Genomic DNA, 15,553 nt, shown 5'->3' on the forward strand with positions numbered 1-15,553 from the left:
CTCTGGCATACTTCATATTCAAGACATATATACCTTAGACACATTAGACTCCTTCTACATCACCCAAAGTAAATTCCACCTTCCTGATACCGAACAATTTACCTATATGCGCATAGCCCATGCACTCTGCAAAACCAATATTTCACATATCATAGAAATCCCTGCAACGGCTCATCATTTCTTACATAGAACTACCTACCCAAAGAAAGGAATTTCCACATTCTACACTCTTATACTCGAAAAGCAATTCGCAACGTACACGTCTTTCTTAACCAACTGGGAGAAAAATTTGCACCAATCCATTTCCCCAATTGTGTGGGAAAAAACACTCACTATTACCTACAAGGCCTCGAAATGTTCCTCCCACTGGGAAACATATTTAAAAATTCTACACGAATGGTATATGACTCCTACTAAGTTATCTTTATTTTACCCAAAACATTTGCGAGCTTGCTGGAGACACTGTGGAGAGTCTGGTTCACTCCTCCATATACTTTGGAACTGTAGGTCAATTAAGTCTTACTGGAACAAAGTTTTTCAAATATTATCTTCCATTACAGATACGCTAATTACTCCAAGCCCCGCTTTAGCTCTCCTACACATTGGCATAGATATTCCCTATAAACTCAAGGACCATGATTTTACATACTTTAGCAGCTGCAAAAACCAATATTACCAGATTATGGCGCTCTAACACTACCCCCCCTCTGTCTCGCCTCTTTCAAGACCTCAATCTCCATTGTGAAATAGAAAGAAGAATAGCCTTACACAACTCAGCTTCACACAAATTTACAGCCCAATGGTCTCGATGGCTGAAACATCCAAACTGTTCCGTAAACTGATTACTAATATGACCCGTTCTAATTTAAGAAAAGAGTATTCCCTTGTGCCTACCCTTCCTGTTTCCTTCCCCCTTCTAAATTCTCATCTCTTCCCTAATTATAATTTTTTGACCTTGAGAATGGTTCACTTGACATTGAGCATACCTCTCATGTAAACATCTGAAACCTAAAATATCCCCGGCCTATTGGTGGGGATCCTTCACGCCTGTTTATTTTTTGTATGTATTATAATTCCCCAAGTGAACTTTCTATTCTCATATTCAAGTTTTACCATATTTTTCTCTTCTGTATGTCTGAAAATTTTTTTCAATAAATAATATTTGAATATAGAAATGTTCCTCCGCATCGGCAATGCTCCCTTCCGGCCGTTTATTGGCATGGACCAGATGGGAAGAGGTTAACCCTAACCCTTAACTCTAACATGCCACTTTGGTCACATAAAAGTTCTTGCACTACTTTGATGTGACTTTGATGCTATCTGAGTGCCAGAGAGTGTAAAGTCTCATTATAGTTGCACTACATGAACAGAACTGTCATATTATTCTATTAGCAAAGAAAACCAGCAAAACACATCAAAAACTCAACACTTACATTTCTGGTACAGGTCCATTGAAGTCTATTGCACACAAAACGCAATTTTCTGCGGGAAAAAAAGTCCTTGACCCTTTCCAAAAAATGCACTGGCTCAAACAGCACAGGTGTGAACTAGATCCATAGGAAATTATGTTAAATGGACTGTAGTGCTTTTCTGCAAACTGGAAAACGCACTGAACTTCGCATAGGTGTGAACCTAGGGTCATAAATATAGATGAATCTTTCTTTTTGCTCATACATGCAGTCTGTGCTTGTCCAGGACCACAGTAGTGAGATCCTACGCACAAACTGGAATCCAGACATTACAACCCTGCCACTTGATTTACAGAAAACCAAAATGTGATATTGTTTTTGTTAGTCAACAACTGAATTCATTGACAAAATGCAGACCCAGGTGAGAATCTATATTTACACGTACATACTGTTAGAAATTGGTTTTGATTGTAGTTCTCCTTTAACAAAGCAACTTATACATTTAGGTGTTGGTTTTGCTCCAATGGGGCCCTGACGTCATCATACTATGAGCTTGTATAATACGTTATGGTATGCAGTCAGTATAGTTCCAGGCTATTTGTTTGTGACACTTGCTAATTACTATCATGCTAATTTCAAACTGGCGAAATGGCAGTGTACTTCCTCTTGTAATAATGAAGATGCTTCCTGCAGAGAAGGATTAATTTGTTAGCTTCCATTGAGAAAGCCGTGTTTTTTTCTAAGTGCATAAATTAATGATGGAATTCTACTCATTGTTTCTTAGTGACTTGTTTAGAATTGGATCTTAATCATTACAACAGACTAATTAAAACCTTCACTTAATAAGCCACACACCACACAAGGGAACATTGTTCACTGTGTATTTTCAAGTGACTACTTAGTGTGAATTAAAAAAAAAAAAAAAATAGCGTAGGCCTCATCTTTGCACCTGCTGCTTCTTTTCAGTGCAAAAACATAGAGCGGGCCATTTCTGTGCAGGCCTAATTCATAAATCATATTTTGAATGCTACTACTTTTGGGTGAGCATTTTGTAGTACCCAGATAATCCCTGACTTTGTACACAGGTAAACCTTCAAAAGTTCAGTGTATGACAAGAAGAACATGGTTTACCCATCTAGACAAACACTTAGGGGCTCATGTACACTGCAGCTGATAAACTCACGTTTAGGAGCTGTTCAGTGTTTTTTTCAGCAGCCCCTGAACTCACCCTAATGTTTTCCTATGTGTCCATGTACACATCTTCGTCTACAGTCATTTACAGGCATTTGAGTTTACAGTCGTTTTTTTGAATGCTCCAAACTTGCATTCAGCAGTCGATTTTATCAGCGTTTCAAACGCAAAATGCTTGTAAACGCGGTAAATCACGTTTATAAGCGTTTGCGTTGGAATTTTTTTTTTAACTCTTCCCTTTCCCAATGCTGTCCAGAGCCTTTTTTCATCATGAAAAATGCATGCAAAGGTGCTCAAATGGACAAAACACTGCTCAAAGGATGTTTCTACCAAGCTTGTCACACATTGTAATGACCAATTCACATCTCAGACCTCTCCCACCCTTGGAAACAAAAGATATGTTAATGACCATTCTCACCTCAAATTCCTCATGAAGACCCCCTGCCAGGTGGCCTTAATGACTCACTCCAGCAGCCACCTTCCCACCCTTGGAAACAGAAGAAATGTTAATGAGCAACTCACACTTAGCTAACATCAACACATACCACTGTCTCTGCTTCTACTTTGTGTATTTCTCTAAAACAGTCTGAAATAGTCAATAATTTACCACTTTTCAGTGCATTCTGGGCATTTGGGAGGTTCTCCTGTGCTTATCTTTAAAAACCGATTCTAAACGCAAACGCACATAAACGCGTTATGCAAACACGACTAAACAGATGTTTTTTAACCTACGTTTTCCAGCAGTCAGTTTCCATTGTTCAGAAGTGTCCCATGTACATGGGGCCTAAAAGTGCTTATCACAATAAAAAAGCAAAGAAACACTCTTCAATGCTACTACTTAACATCCGCTCTATAGTAAAAGCACTGCTAAAGGACAGAACAGCTGCGCGAAATCACGTATATATACATGATTTGCATTTCCGAGTAGGGGCGCCCTACCCAGGGGCGGTCTGACAACTCATGGGGCCCCCGGGCAATAGGGGATCATGGCGCCCGTGTCTTTGCCCAAACTCAAAGCACACCCAAAAAAGCCTATAAAAAGGTAACAGGGGCATTTCATGGGGCCACCTACTGACCCCGAGCCCTCGGCAGTGCCCGAGAGCTCGAATGGTCAGTCCACCCCTGGCCCTACCCGCACCGCTTTTGGCTGCTGGGCATGTCAACTATGAGGTCCCAGCAGGTGATTCCCGGCCGGGGCTCGGTGATTGTCTGCAGGGCTCTCACAGATCTCTCTCCTGTCAGCATGGATATGCTGCTTTGCACAGCAGAGAGATACAAAGCAACATATCTTCCTAGTAAAACACAGCACACAATGTAAAACGCACACAGCACACATTTAACCCTTTGATCGCTCCAGATGTTTATCCCTTCCTGCCCAGTAACATTAGTACAGTGTCAGTCCTTTTTATTAAATAAGATAAAATATATATATATATATATATATATATATATATATATATATATATATATATATATATATATATCCGTGCTGACTAATAATGCAGAGCAGCAGGCATAAATAGATAGTATAAAGACCTAATGATAACTGAAAATGTGAAGTGCAGCACTAAACAATTAAAAAAATATTTTTAACATAATTGATAATATACAGTGTCAAAAATAAATGTCCATGTAAATAAACAATGCAAACCAAACTAAAAAAATTATTGAAGGTGTTAAATTAATGCCCATCCACTACCATATAGAAGTGCTCTTACTTGTAGAAAAAACAATTCCACTTGAAATATGCCGTCACCATCTCCCAGTGAATTTCAAACTCACCAAAACTGTTGGCTGCCACTACAACAGCATAAACGCCAATATAATCAAGCAGGAACCCATGTGTCTTGATATGAAAATCGGTGAATGTGTGTCATCTTGTCTGCCCGGGCTGTAGTAAAATAAAGCTCACCAGGAGCAAAGAATATACTTCCAATAGTGTAGGGTTTATTGTATAATAGGTGAATATAGATACATAAAATCAAAAAGACAAAAACCAAAAAACTGCCAGCTTACATAAACAACTGCTGCGACCCGGGATTGTGCAGACGTCAGCATTGAAAACACCTCTCCCGACGCGTTTTGTCCACTCAGACATTATCAAGGGGTAATACACTGCGAACATCTCACATATTTATAGTATCGCATATCCGCCCTCTTCTTTCCAATCAAGCACGGGCCAGAACCAGAAGTGCAAAACGTCCATCTTAAAAAAAACAGAAGTAAAGAACCCGCCATCTTTAAAAAAATCATTACTAAATATAAATCTGAAACCAGATATGGGGGACCTCCATCCTAAGGGAGGGCACAAAGTAGTAATACCACCATCTTACAAAAGGTCAGTGGATGTACATCCACAGAAATGGAAATCATAAACTAGGAAATATAGATAGAAATATATCTAGTATATCAATAATAAAGGGACTAGCAATGTCCAAAAGAAATATAAAAACAAATATAGATAATGGTAAGAAGGCAGGAATGGTCTACTAAAAATCATCACTCCGAAATACAAAATATAACATTATAAAAAACCTCTAATAACAAAGAAATTAAATAAAATTATATATATATATATATATATATATATATATATATATATATATATATAAATTCAAATGAAAAATATCCAAATGAGCGACATAATTCATATATATATATATATATATATATATATATATATATTTGCTTTTATATTTTTTTATATCCCCCAAATGAACCCTTTTTGAAAAGTAGACAGTCTGTGGTATTTAGTAAGAGGCATGGCGAGTTTTTTGAAGTTGTCGTTTTTTTGTCATAATTTTTTGGAAAATGAAGAAATTAAAAAAAAATGCCATAAATGTTTTTACATTCTGTCACCAGTGCAGTACAACGTCATCATATAACTGGTGTGGCACTGATCAGGGACAGTGACAGTACGAAAAAAAAATAATATTTATTTTTCCTTTTTATTAATTTTTTTTTACTTTTTATTACTTTTTTTTTTACGCATTGATTGCTTATAGCAAAGAATTTCTTTGCTATAAGTATTTAATTGAATGCAATCGATTAATTCAGGGTTTTTTTTGTTGTGATTAGCTGTGATTGGCCACAGCTAATCACATGATACACATGGGCTGTGATTGCCCCAGTCTTCACATGTGATCACTGTGACCAATCACAGCTAGTAACACTATTGTATACAATGGATGGCATGAAAGGAAGCCATCCATTGCTTACAATGGTCATGTGATCTGCTGATTGGTCACAGCAGATCACATGGTACTGGCAACGGTCAATTACACAGATCTGTCCAAGGTACACAGCCACTATTGGAGATGTCATTCACCAGGTCCTGGCCGGAGATTCCCGACCGACACTCCACAATCATCAGGGAAAGCTGATAGGGGAGAGACCTGTGTGTAAACAACACAGGTGTCTCAGCTGTCAGCATGGACATGTTGTTTTGTATTTCTCTGCACAGCAGAAAGATACAAGGCAGCATGTCTCCCAAGTAAAACACAGCGCACAGTAAAACACACACAGCACACAGTTAACCCTTTGATCACCCCAGATGTTAACACCTTCCTATCCAGTGTCATTAGTACAGTGTCAGTACTTTTCATTAGCACTGATCACTGTATTAGTGTCACTGGGGATGTCAGTGGCAGTTAGTCAGTTCGCACCTAGAGTCAGAATGTCCGCCGCAGTCACGCAGTATATATACTGCCATTTGTAGACACTATAACTTTCATGTAAACCAATTAATTGACTTGTATTAGGATTTTTTTAGCAAAGACATGTAGCAGAATACATTTTGGCCTACATTTATGAAGAAATTTGACGTTTTTAATATTTTATTGGACATGTTTTATAGCAAAAAGTCAAAAATATATTTTCTTTCTCAAAATTGTCGGTGTTTTTTTGTCTATAGCACAAAAAATAAAAATGCAGAGGCAATCAAATACCACCGAAAGAAAGCTCTATTTGTGGGAAAAAAAGGACATAAATTTAATTTATGTGCAGCATTGCATGACCGTGCAATTGTCAGTTAAAGTAACACAGTGTCATATCACAAAAAATTACCTGGTCAGGAAGGGGGGTAAATCGTCCGGAGGGCAAGTGGTATACTTTACTCACCGCTTCTGCCCACAGTGCCTAGGTTTGGGTGATGTTACCATCGTTAGGGTGAGGGCCCTAAGTATGCGAACCCTGGAAATGCTAATTATCCCATATCTAAAGAAAAGCACTGTGCTGTAAGCATTATCTTGCAAGATTTGGCCTACTTGGCAGTCCCCGGAGCTCTCATCGGAAGGATGGTGTCATGACTCCCTGTAGTATGGAAATCAGAGGTAAGCTAGATGATAGGTGATAGGTGTGGGTTTTTTTGCAGCAGTTTAAGACAAGTGGGGGGTGGGACACTGCAAAAGCAGGAGTGCAAGGTCTACGTTAAAGTGATTGTAAACCCTCACCTTCAGTATAAAACAGAAATGCAAGGCAAAACATTTGTGTATAAATATAAAAAACAGTATTAATACATTTGTATCCCTTTTTTATTCTCTCTGTTCTAAGTTGCAAAAGAGAACATTATCTCTGTTTTCAGTTGCATCATAGCTGGGGGAGGACAAAAATCAGCATCTTCCCAATGAAAGGCTGTGTGTAGGGGGTGGTGTCAGCAGATGTCTGATCATTGGAGGAGCTCAGCTAGACCACTGACCACGGTGTGTTCTCCTGCTTTGTGTGGTCGGTTTTTCATAGGAAAGCAGAGGGACTGGCAGGCACACCAGGTATTTCACACAAGGAAAGCAATACAAAGAGAACAGGATACCTTTTCATACAAGTACATGGTACAGCAAGCACATATTAGGAATATGAAATATTGGGTGTGCAAATTCTTTAAATCATGAAGAAAAAAAAAAAAACAGACACATAGCACCAACACCACTAAATACTTATGGCCATGTAGACAACTAGTGTTTATTAAAATTGTATGGTGTATAGTTTGCTATATTTGACCTCCCAATCTTATAATCTGTACTACAGGCAATGAAAACTATGTAATGTTCACCAATGTTACTTTTGCCATAGTAAGCAAACTGGAATTTCGTGTAGGTTCTAACTTTCAGAGAATGGTGAAACATATTCAAAGCTTGTTCACTCCACCCCACTGCTGCCCTATGACAGCACTTAGCCCTGGAAAATGGCTGTTTAGGCACCAAGCAAAGCATTGTAGGGAGTGAGGACAGAGTTTAAATTTTTGCCCAAACCTAAAAGTACTAGAAGAAGATATTTCTCCAAGTAGAAATAAAGGAAATAAAGGATGCTTATTGTGCCTCCTGTAAAATAAACATGTTACATGTGTGTGGGAAAAGTACACGTTTGCTTAAAGTTGACTGAAATTTCCTTTTTTTAGCTTCACTCAGACATGGATGAAGGTGATGGCTCAATAAAATATATTCTGAATGGTGAAGGGGCAGGAACCATGTTTACTATTGATGACACTACAGGTGACATTCATGCAATACAGCCACTGGATCGGGAAGAGAGGGCCCAATATACTCTCAAAGCCCAGGCTCTGGATAGAAGGACTAGCAACCCCATGGAGCCAGAATCACAATTTATCATTAAAATTCAAGATATCAATGACAATGAACCCAAATTCCTTGATGGACCCTACACAGCTTCTGTACCAGAAATGTCCCCTGTTGGTAAGTATATAAACAATTAGCGTCTCTATATTTTGTATATATTATATTTATATATATATTTGTGCAACGTCCCCATGTTTTGGCCACTGATGTAACAGTTATATGGTGTTTGTAGGGATATATTATGTAAAAAAAAAAATCCAGTCCAGATGTATTCAATAACAGGAATCGGTGTTCGGGGGGGGGGGGGGGGGTCCTGGGCTGGATATTTAGGTTTCAAAGGTGGAAACTTTTGTCCAATAGTTATTTCCTTCATCTGCTCAACTTTGAAGGGACTGTCATAGATACAGGGGTTGATTTACTAAAGATAAATAGGCTGTTCACTTTGCAGGGGGAGTTGCACTTCCTAAAGGAATTTGCATCAGAGCTTACGGAATGAGGTGAAGTTCTGCTGACTTTCATCATTCAATTATGTACAAGCAAAGTTTTTTTTTTTTAATTACACAATTGTGTATTTTTTGCAAAGTGAAACTTCATCGCATTCAGTAAGCTCTGGGGCAAATTCCCTTGCAAAATGAACAGCCTATTTAGCTTTAGAATATCAACCCCACGGTCTCTTCAAATGTAGCTTGGGTGTTGGTGGGTGAGGAAGTGCAGTAGTAACATAAATGTGAATGAAGGATACTGTATATGGATGCAGAAAGGACTGAATGTGGGTATAGGGACATTATGATTTTTCAAACAGACTCAACATGTACAATGAACACATCCCAATCCTTTATTTTATAATATATACATCTGTACAATGTATAACATATATACCCTGTTCCAAATTATTATGCAAATGATATTTTTCTCATTTACCTAAATAATTGATGTAAATAACAGTAAGCATAATTCTCATGTTATCAACTATTAAGAGTACAATTCACATTTTATTGAACAAACCTCCTAATGATAACAGGATTTTTTTGAAACATAAAAAACTTACAATGCACTGTTCCAAATAATTATGCACAGTAAGTTTCAAAACACTTTATAGGTTGTAAAGAACTGAAAATTGTCATTTGTTGTGTTTGCAGCATATTTACTGAAATCAAAATCTATTTCAATCAAACTTTTAACAACATTTTAACTTTTTAAACATTTTAACAGGTCACGTTACATTTTAACATAGGACCCCTTATTTGATAGCAGCTTCACAAGTCTTGCATCCATTGAACTTGTGAGTTTTTGGACAGTTTCTGCTTGAATTTGTTTGCAAGATGTCAGAATAACCTCCCAGAGCTGCTGTTTGGATGTAAACTGCCTCCCACCCTCATAGATCTTTTGCTTGAGGATGCTCCAAAGGTTCTCAATAGGATGAGGTCAGGGGAGGATGGAGGCCACATCTTGACTTTCTCTCCTTTTATCCCCATAGCAGCCATTGAAGCAGAGGTATTCTTTGCAGCATGAGATGGTGCATTGTCATGCATGAAGATGATTTTATTACAGAAAGCATAGTTCTTTCTTCTGTACCAGGAAGAAAGTGGTCAGTCATAAACTCCACATACTTTGCAGAGGTCATCTTTACACCTTCAGGGGCTCTAAAGGGGCCGACCCGCTCTGTTCCCATGATTCCGGACCAAAACATGACTCTACCACCGCCTTGCTGACATCGCAGCCTTGTTGGAACAGGGTGGCCGTCCACCAACCATCCACTACTCCATCCATCTGGACCATTCAGGGTTGCATGGCACTCATCAGTGAACAGGACTGTTTGAAAATTAGTCTTCATGTATTTTTCTGCCCAATGCAGCCATTTCTGCTTGTGAGCATTGGTTGGTGGTGGCCGAATAGAAAGTTTATGCACAGTTGCAAGACTCTGGAGGACTCTACACCTTGATGTCCATGGGACTCCAGAGGCACCAGCAGCTTCAAATATCTGTTTGCTGCTGTGTAATGGTATTTTAGCAGCTGCTCTCTTGATCCGATGCATGGATCTGGCAGAAATCTTCCTCAATGTGCCTTTATCTGCAGAAACCCGTCTGTGCTGTGAATCAGCCACAAATCTCTTAGTAGTGCGATGATCACGCTTAAGTTTTCGTGAAATATCTAATGTTTTCATACCTTGTCCAAGGCATTGAACTATTTCACTCTTTTCGGCAGCAGAGAGATCCCTTTTCTTCCCCATATTGCTTGAAAATGGTGCTCTGCTAAATAATGTGGAACACCCTCCTTTAGTAGTTTTTCCTTAAATTGGGCTCACCTGCCAATCTAATTATCACAGTGTCCGAGATTGTTTTCAGTGATCAAAAGAGCCCTGACACACAATGCCATCCATGAGTTAAACTGAAAAACAAAATATTTAATCTTTGTGACACTTAAATAGAATTTGCATAATAATTTGGAACAGGGTGTACACACATCTATACAATATATACAGTATATAGTCAGATATTTTCTTTTTACAAAATGTTCTCACTCTTTACATACAATTGGTTAAAACTCTGTCTGTCAAATAACTTTTTTTTCTGTACTTACAATGTTTGAGGCATCAGACCACTAAAGTTGGAGTAACTCAAAGTAGCAAAATCAGCAATAAGCAGTGCATATAAGCATTAACTGCAATGTGAATAAAAACTATAACTAGTCTAGAATGAACTCTAGGAGAATGGATAGGATATGGTGCAATGTCCCCTGAGTGGTATCTTTTAGCATAAGCAATAGGTGAAGTTATGGCAGCTGTAAAGGGATAGTTCTTAGCCCTGACTCTTTAGCCAGCTAGCATTGGGGCCCAGTTGTACCATTGGTGTACAGGAGAATCATCCCAGTCAAGCCTGCAGATGACAGTAAGGCTACTAGATGGCTGTATGGTCAGTTCCTAAAGGACTCAGCCTCTCTCTAGCAGCAGATAGTAAATCCCCACAGCAGCAGCTCACCAGTCCTAGTGATATTGCAGCTTATCACTTGGTCACACACAGCAATGTGTCTGCTCTCTGCTCTGCACCCAGGTAACTCTGCCTTTCAGCACTCCCAAAGTCAGTGCTCTCAATCCTGCTCAGGCCGCTGACATGTAGCAGTGATGGTGCACACTGCACTAGGATGTGAACCCTCTGGTCTCCCTCATGGCAAGAATAAGCTGTGTCCTGTACAGCTAGAGAAAATGCAGCTCTTTCCCCTTCTCTTGGCAATCTCTCTCTGGGAAATTCAGTTCAAAAGCTCCTGTGTACAGTAAAGTCTCTCTCCTCTGGACTACAGTTCCCACAGTCCATTGCTGTCTGACTCAGTTTATAGAACTCATCCTGCTCAGCAGTTCCCTCCACTTGCTGATATAGCTGTTAACCACTTCAGCACCTTAGGACAGTAGCTACAGAGAACAGCTGCAGGCAGTGTTTCTCTCACTCTCCATTCTTATTCAAGCACCTGGCTATAGGAAATATTAAAAGAAGCATGAGATTATGTTTTTTTAATCATACTTATCTAAGTGGATGCAGCATTTATTTGATGCTGCATCTATCCCTCAACAGCTCTTAGGCTGAGAAAATTAGACACCGCTGATCATGCAGTTCTCCCTGCCATTTTGAGCGGAGAGTACTGACTGTCAGTCAGCACTCTCTGCTTTGCCCCTGCAGTGCTCACTGGAGCATCGGGCGGTGAAAGGAATTGGAGTGGCTGGCTCAGCCTCTGAGTCTTGCTAAGAGCCTGAGCCAGATGCCGGTCCAGGCTCCTCGGTGGATCCTGGCTATATGGTCCTGATCTTTCCCAAGCCTGAACCGACTCTGTGACGTCAGCTGACTGTGTGCTAAAAGGCTGAAAACTGGTCACAGGAGTGCAGAACGAACTGCACTTCTGTGATCTACAGGAGAAGTACAGCCAAAAGAGATACTGCCATATTCATAAAGCTGTTCTGGGTTAATTTTTCAGCTTTTTAACAAACAATTAAGAAATCACCCTGCTTAGGAATACCTATTTCTAAAGAGTTTTTGAAAGATGTTGGCAGTGTTATTTTAATTAAATAGAAGGAAGGGGAATTATCTTTTATTGTTTCTGCATCATGCTAGTCCCAATGGTTTTTCTTTTGCGTGTTTTTACATTTCTCTATTATTTGCATTGTGCTCCAACGTTACATCTTTTAGTGTCTGGTTCTTAAAAATATTAAAACTAGACAAACTTTTGTGATGAAATATAGCCAATTGCAGCAACGTACTGTGTATTCCTTACAAATGAGTGTTTGGACTGTATGCACTGAGTGATTCAGATAAGATTCAGATAAACCACTTCTCACTTTTATTCTAAAAGTAGAAATCAGGGGCGGACTGACAACTAATGGGTTCCCCAGGCAATAGGAGATCATGGGGCCCCCGTGTCCTTGCCCAAACTCAAAAAAGCCTATGAAAAAGGTACCAGGGGCATCTCATGGGGCCCCCTACTGACCCCGGGCCCTTGGGCAGTTCCCGAGTTTCCAAATGGTCAGTCCGTCCCTGCTGGGGCCATAACTGGCCACATTGGAGGATTTTTCCCAAATGTCTGTAGACATTTTAGAGTTTATGTATAACCAAAACTTTTTTTGTTCATTAATTTTGAAGAGAATAGAAAAGAGGTATTAAGGTATTTTTTGGTGGTATTGTTGGGGAGATTTTCTTTCAAGATGTAAGAGGGAGTTTAAAAAAATATTCCAAGAGAGAGGAATTTCTCTCTTTAGGCACTAGAACACATTCAGTCATTGGAAAATATACCTTCACCTATTGTACTGGTGACAAACTTAAAAATCTGGATTTCCTTTTGTTTTCTGAGTAACAATGATGACCAGTACAAATAGAGAAAGGGGGCATCTCATGGGGCCCCCTACTGACTCCGGTCCCTCGGGCAGTGTCCGAGTTTCCAAATGGTCAGTCCGCCCCTGGTAGAAATTATGTTTTGCTGAATCAAAAGTGTAAAAAAGCTCCTTATGCTGTATCTTCCTATGACGATATAGCTTGGGCTGAACAGTTTGCAGTGCTTCTATTTCAGTAGAAGTACCATACATCAGGCACATATCAAGGTGTACTGTCTGGAAAAAAAATATACACACATCAACAATAAGACTCCATGCACACTGGGCTTTAAAAAACTCTATTATATATAACCTTTTTGTGATATATTACAATAAAATAAACTAAATTAAAACATAAAGTGTTCACATAAAAATCACAAAAATCCAAAAAACCAAAAAGTGTCCAAAAAAAATATCCAAAAAAAGTCCAATGTCCAAAAAATCCCAAATTTTCAAACTTTTTCATCAAATAAAAGGATTGACTCCTATTCCATCCAGTAAGAACCTCAAAATAAAAAGATACAAAATCTAGTGCATTACCATAGTAAAATAAAGTAATCACCCAGTGCAACTCTCAATATAGTGTAAAAATTATATACATATTTATATAATAAATGAATTAAAAATTCTTTCTTATAGTGCGCATAATCACACAAATCAGCTGTGAACACTCAGTGATAACTACAACTCTGTGCACACCATCAACCAGCGCACAATAGTACTAAATACTATTACCCTCTGTGAGTATTGAAAAGCTTTGACAATACTATGGATCAGAAATCCTCCATACTCTTTTCAAAGGCATTTTTCCAAGGTCCTCAGAAAGATAATAATGGTCTCAGGACTGCTTTTCAAAGCATAGGGATAGATTTATTAATCACTAACATTTAAAACATAGACATTTCAGCTCCAGACATGGCTCTAGGCGATTTCCACCAAACAATGTAGAAAACCATGTGTGGATAACCAACAAAATGGCCGCGGCGACACTTCCGGTCTGCGTGCGTGCGTCTTGACGTCACTCCCTCTAACGCGTTTCGTCACTTCCGGACTTCGATCCCTTCAGACTTCTATCCCTATGCTTTGAATATCAGTCCTGAGACCATTGTTATCTTTCTGAGGACCTTGGAAAAATGTCTTTGAAGAGAGTATGGAGGATTTCTGATCCATAGTATTGTCAAAGCTTTTCAATACGCACAGAGGGTAATAGTATTTAGTACTATTGTGTGCTGGTTGATGGTGTGCACAGAGTTGTAGTGATCACTGAGTGTTCACAGCTTTGTGTGATTATGCGCACTATAAGAAAGAATTTTTAATTAATTCATTTATTATATAAATATATATATCATTTTTACACTATATTGAGAGTTGCACTGGGTGATTACTTTATTTTACTATGGTAATGCACTAGATTTTGTATCTTTTTATTTTGAGGTTCTTACTGGATGGAATAGGAGTCAATCCTTTTATTTGATGAAAAAGTTTGAAAATTTGGGATTTTTTGGACATTGGACTTTTTTTGGATATTTTTTTTGGACACTCTTTGGTTTTTTGGATTTTTGTGATTTTTATTTGAACACTTTATGTTTTAATTTAGTTTATTTTATTGTAATATATCACAAAAAGGTTATATATAATATTGCACTTTCTAGGGAGGAAGTATGACTTTTTGAGGGGTGTAAAGGAGAAGGGTATACATTTATTCATTTAAAAAACTCTAGTTCCCTTGGAAGAAAAAAAACGCTGATATAGAACATTTTTATATACAGTTTAGGCGAGTTTAGCATTTTTTCTGTCAGAAAGCTCCAATCAAAAATTCAAACCAGAAGCGTTTTTTTTGTGCCTCTAAATGTTGAGCTTAAAATATGCCTCTAATCGTCCTAATGCACAGGGACATATAGAATAACACTGAGCTCCTTCTACAGGCAAAACACAAAACTCCTGTAGAAGCAGTAATTTTTCAGCCAGTGTTCTTAGAGCCTAAGGGTTTGCATGAGTTGAATGAGTCCTAGAACTAATCGTAGCTTTTTAACCTCTGAAATAAACACTAGGTAGTTGTACTAGATGTACGATATGCACTCCAACATCTATCAAAAACTGTGATATTACGTTTGAGCTGACTGATCTCTTAAAAATGCAGGCCCTCTGGATTTCACTAATTAAAGAAGTTATTTTAATACTGTATACACTATTGGAAAATATTTGTTTTAAACATAATTTTACTAGAATAGAAACGTCATTTCAATTGCTCTTGTTCAAACTTTTTATTAAATTTAGAAAAGTAGGCATTGTGTACAGGAGTAAGTCACATTAGACATGGACAAGTACATGTATTGCCTAGTAGAAAAGGTTCATCTGAAAGCCCACATGTGGGTACATGGGACAGAAGGATACAACAGGAACATGCGGTAACATCATAAAGCAAGGTATCATAAGTGTATAGCGTAGAGTAATAATATATAAGAAGAGGTAGGTTATTGGGACTATAATTGTACAATCTATTGATTTAGGGTCAACAGGGTAGATAGTGG

The 15,553-nt window shown here is 38.4% G+C and overlaps 1 protein-coding gene across 3 annotated transcripts in view; it reads left to right on the top strand.

Moving 5' to 3' along the window:
- CDH20 (cadherin 20) overlaps window positions 1-15,553 on the top strand; it is a 472,975-nt gene that overhangs the window by 358,899 nt on the left and 98,523 nt on the right. For all 3 annotated transcript variants that reach the window (XM_089674847.1, XM_089674848.1, XM_089674849.1), the window contains one exon: window positions 7,993-8,287. In XM_089674847.1, the coding sequence (XP_089530973.1) occupies window positions 7,993-8,287 (295 nt within the window). The remainder of the gene's footprint in view (window positions 1-7,992; window positions 8,288-15,553) is intronic.

This window comes from Staurois parvus, unplaced genomic scaffold (genome assembly GCF_062004578.1).
Source record: "Staurois parvus isolate SC_StPar_1 unplaced genomic scaffold, SC_StPar_1.0 ptg000153l, whole genome shotgun sequence".
NCBI classification, from domain to species: Eukaryota; Metazoa; Chordata; class Amphibia; order Anura; family Ranidae; genus Staurois; species Staurois parvus.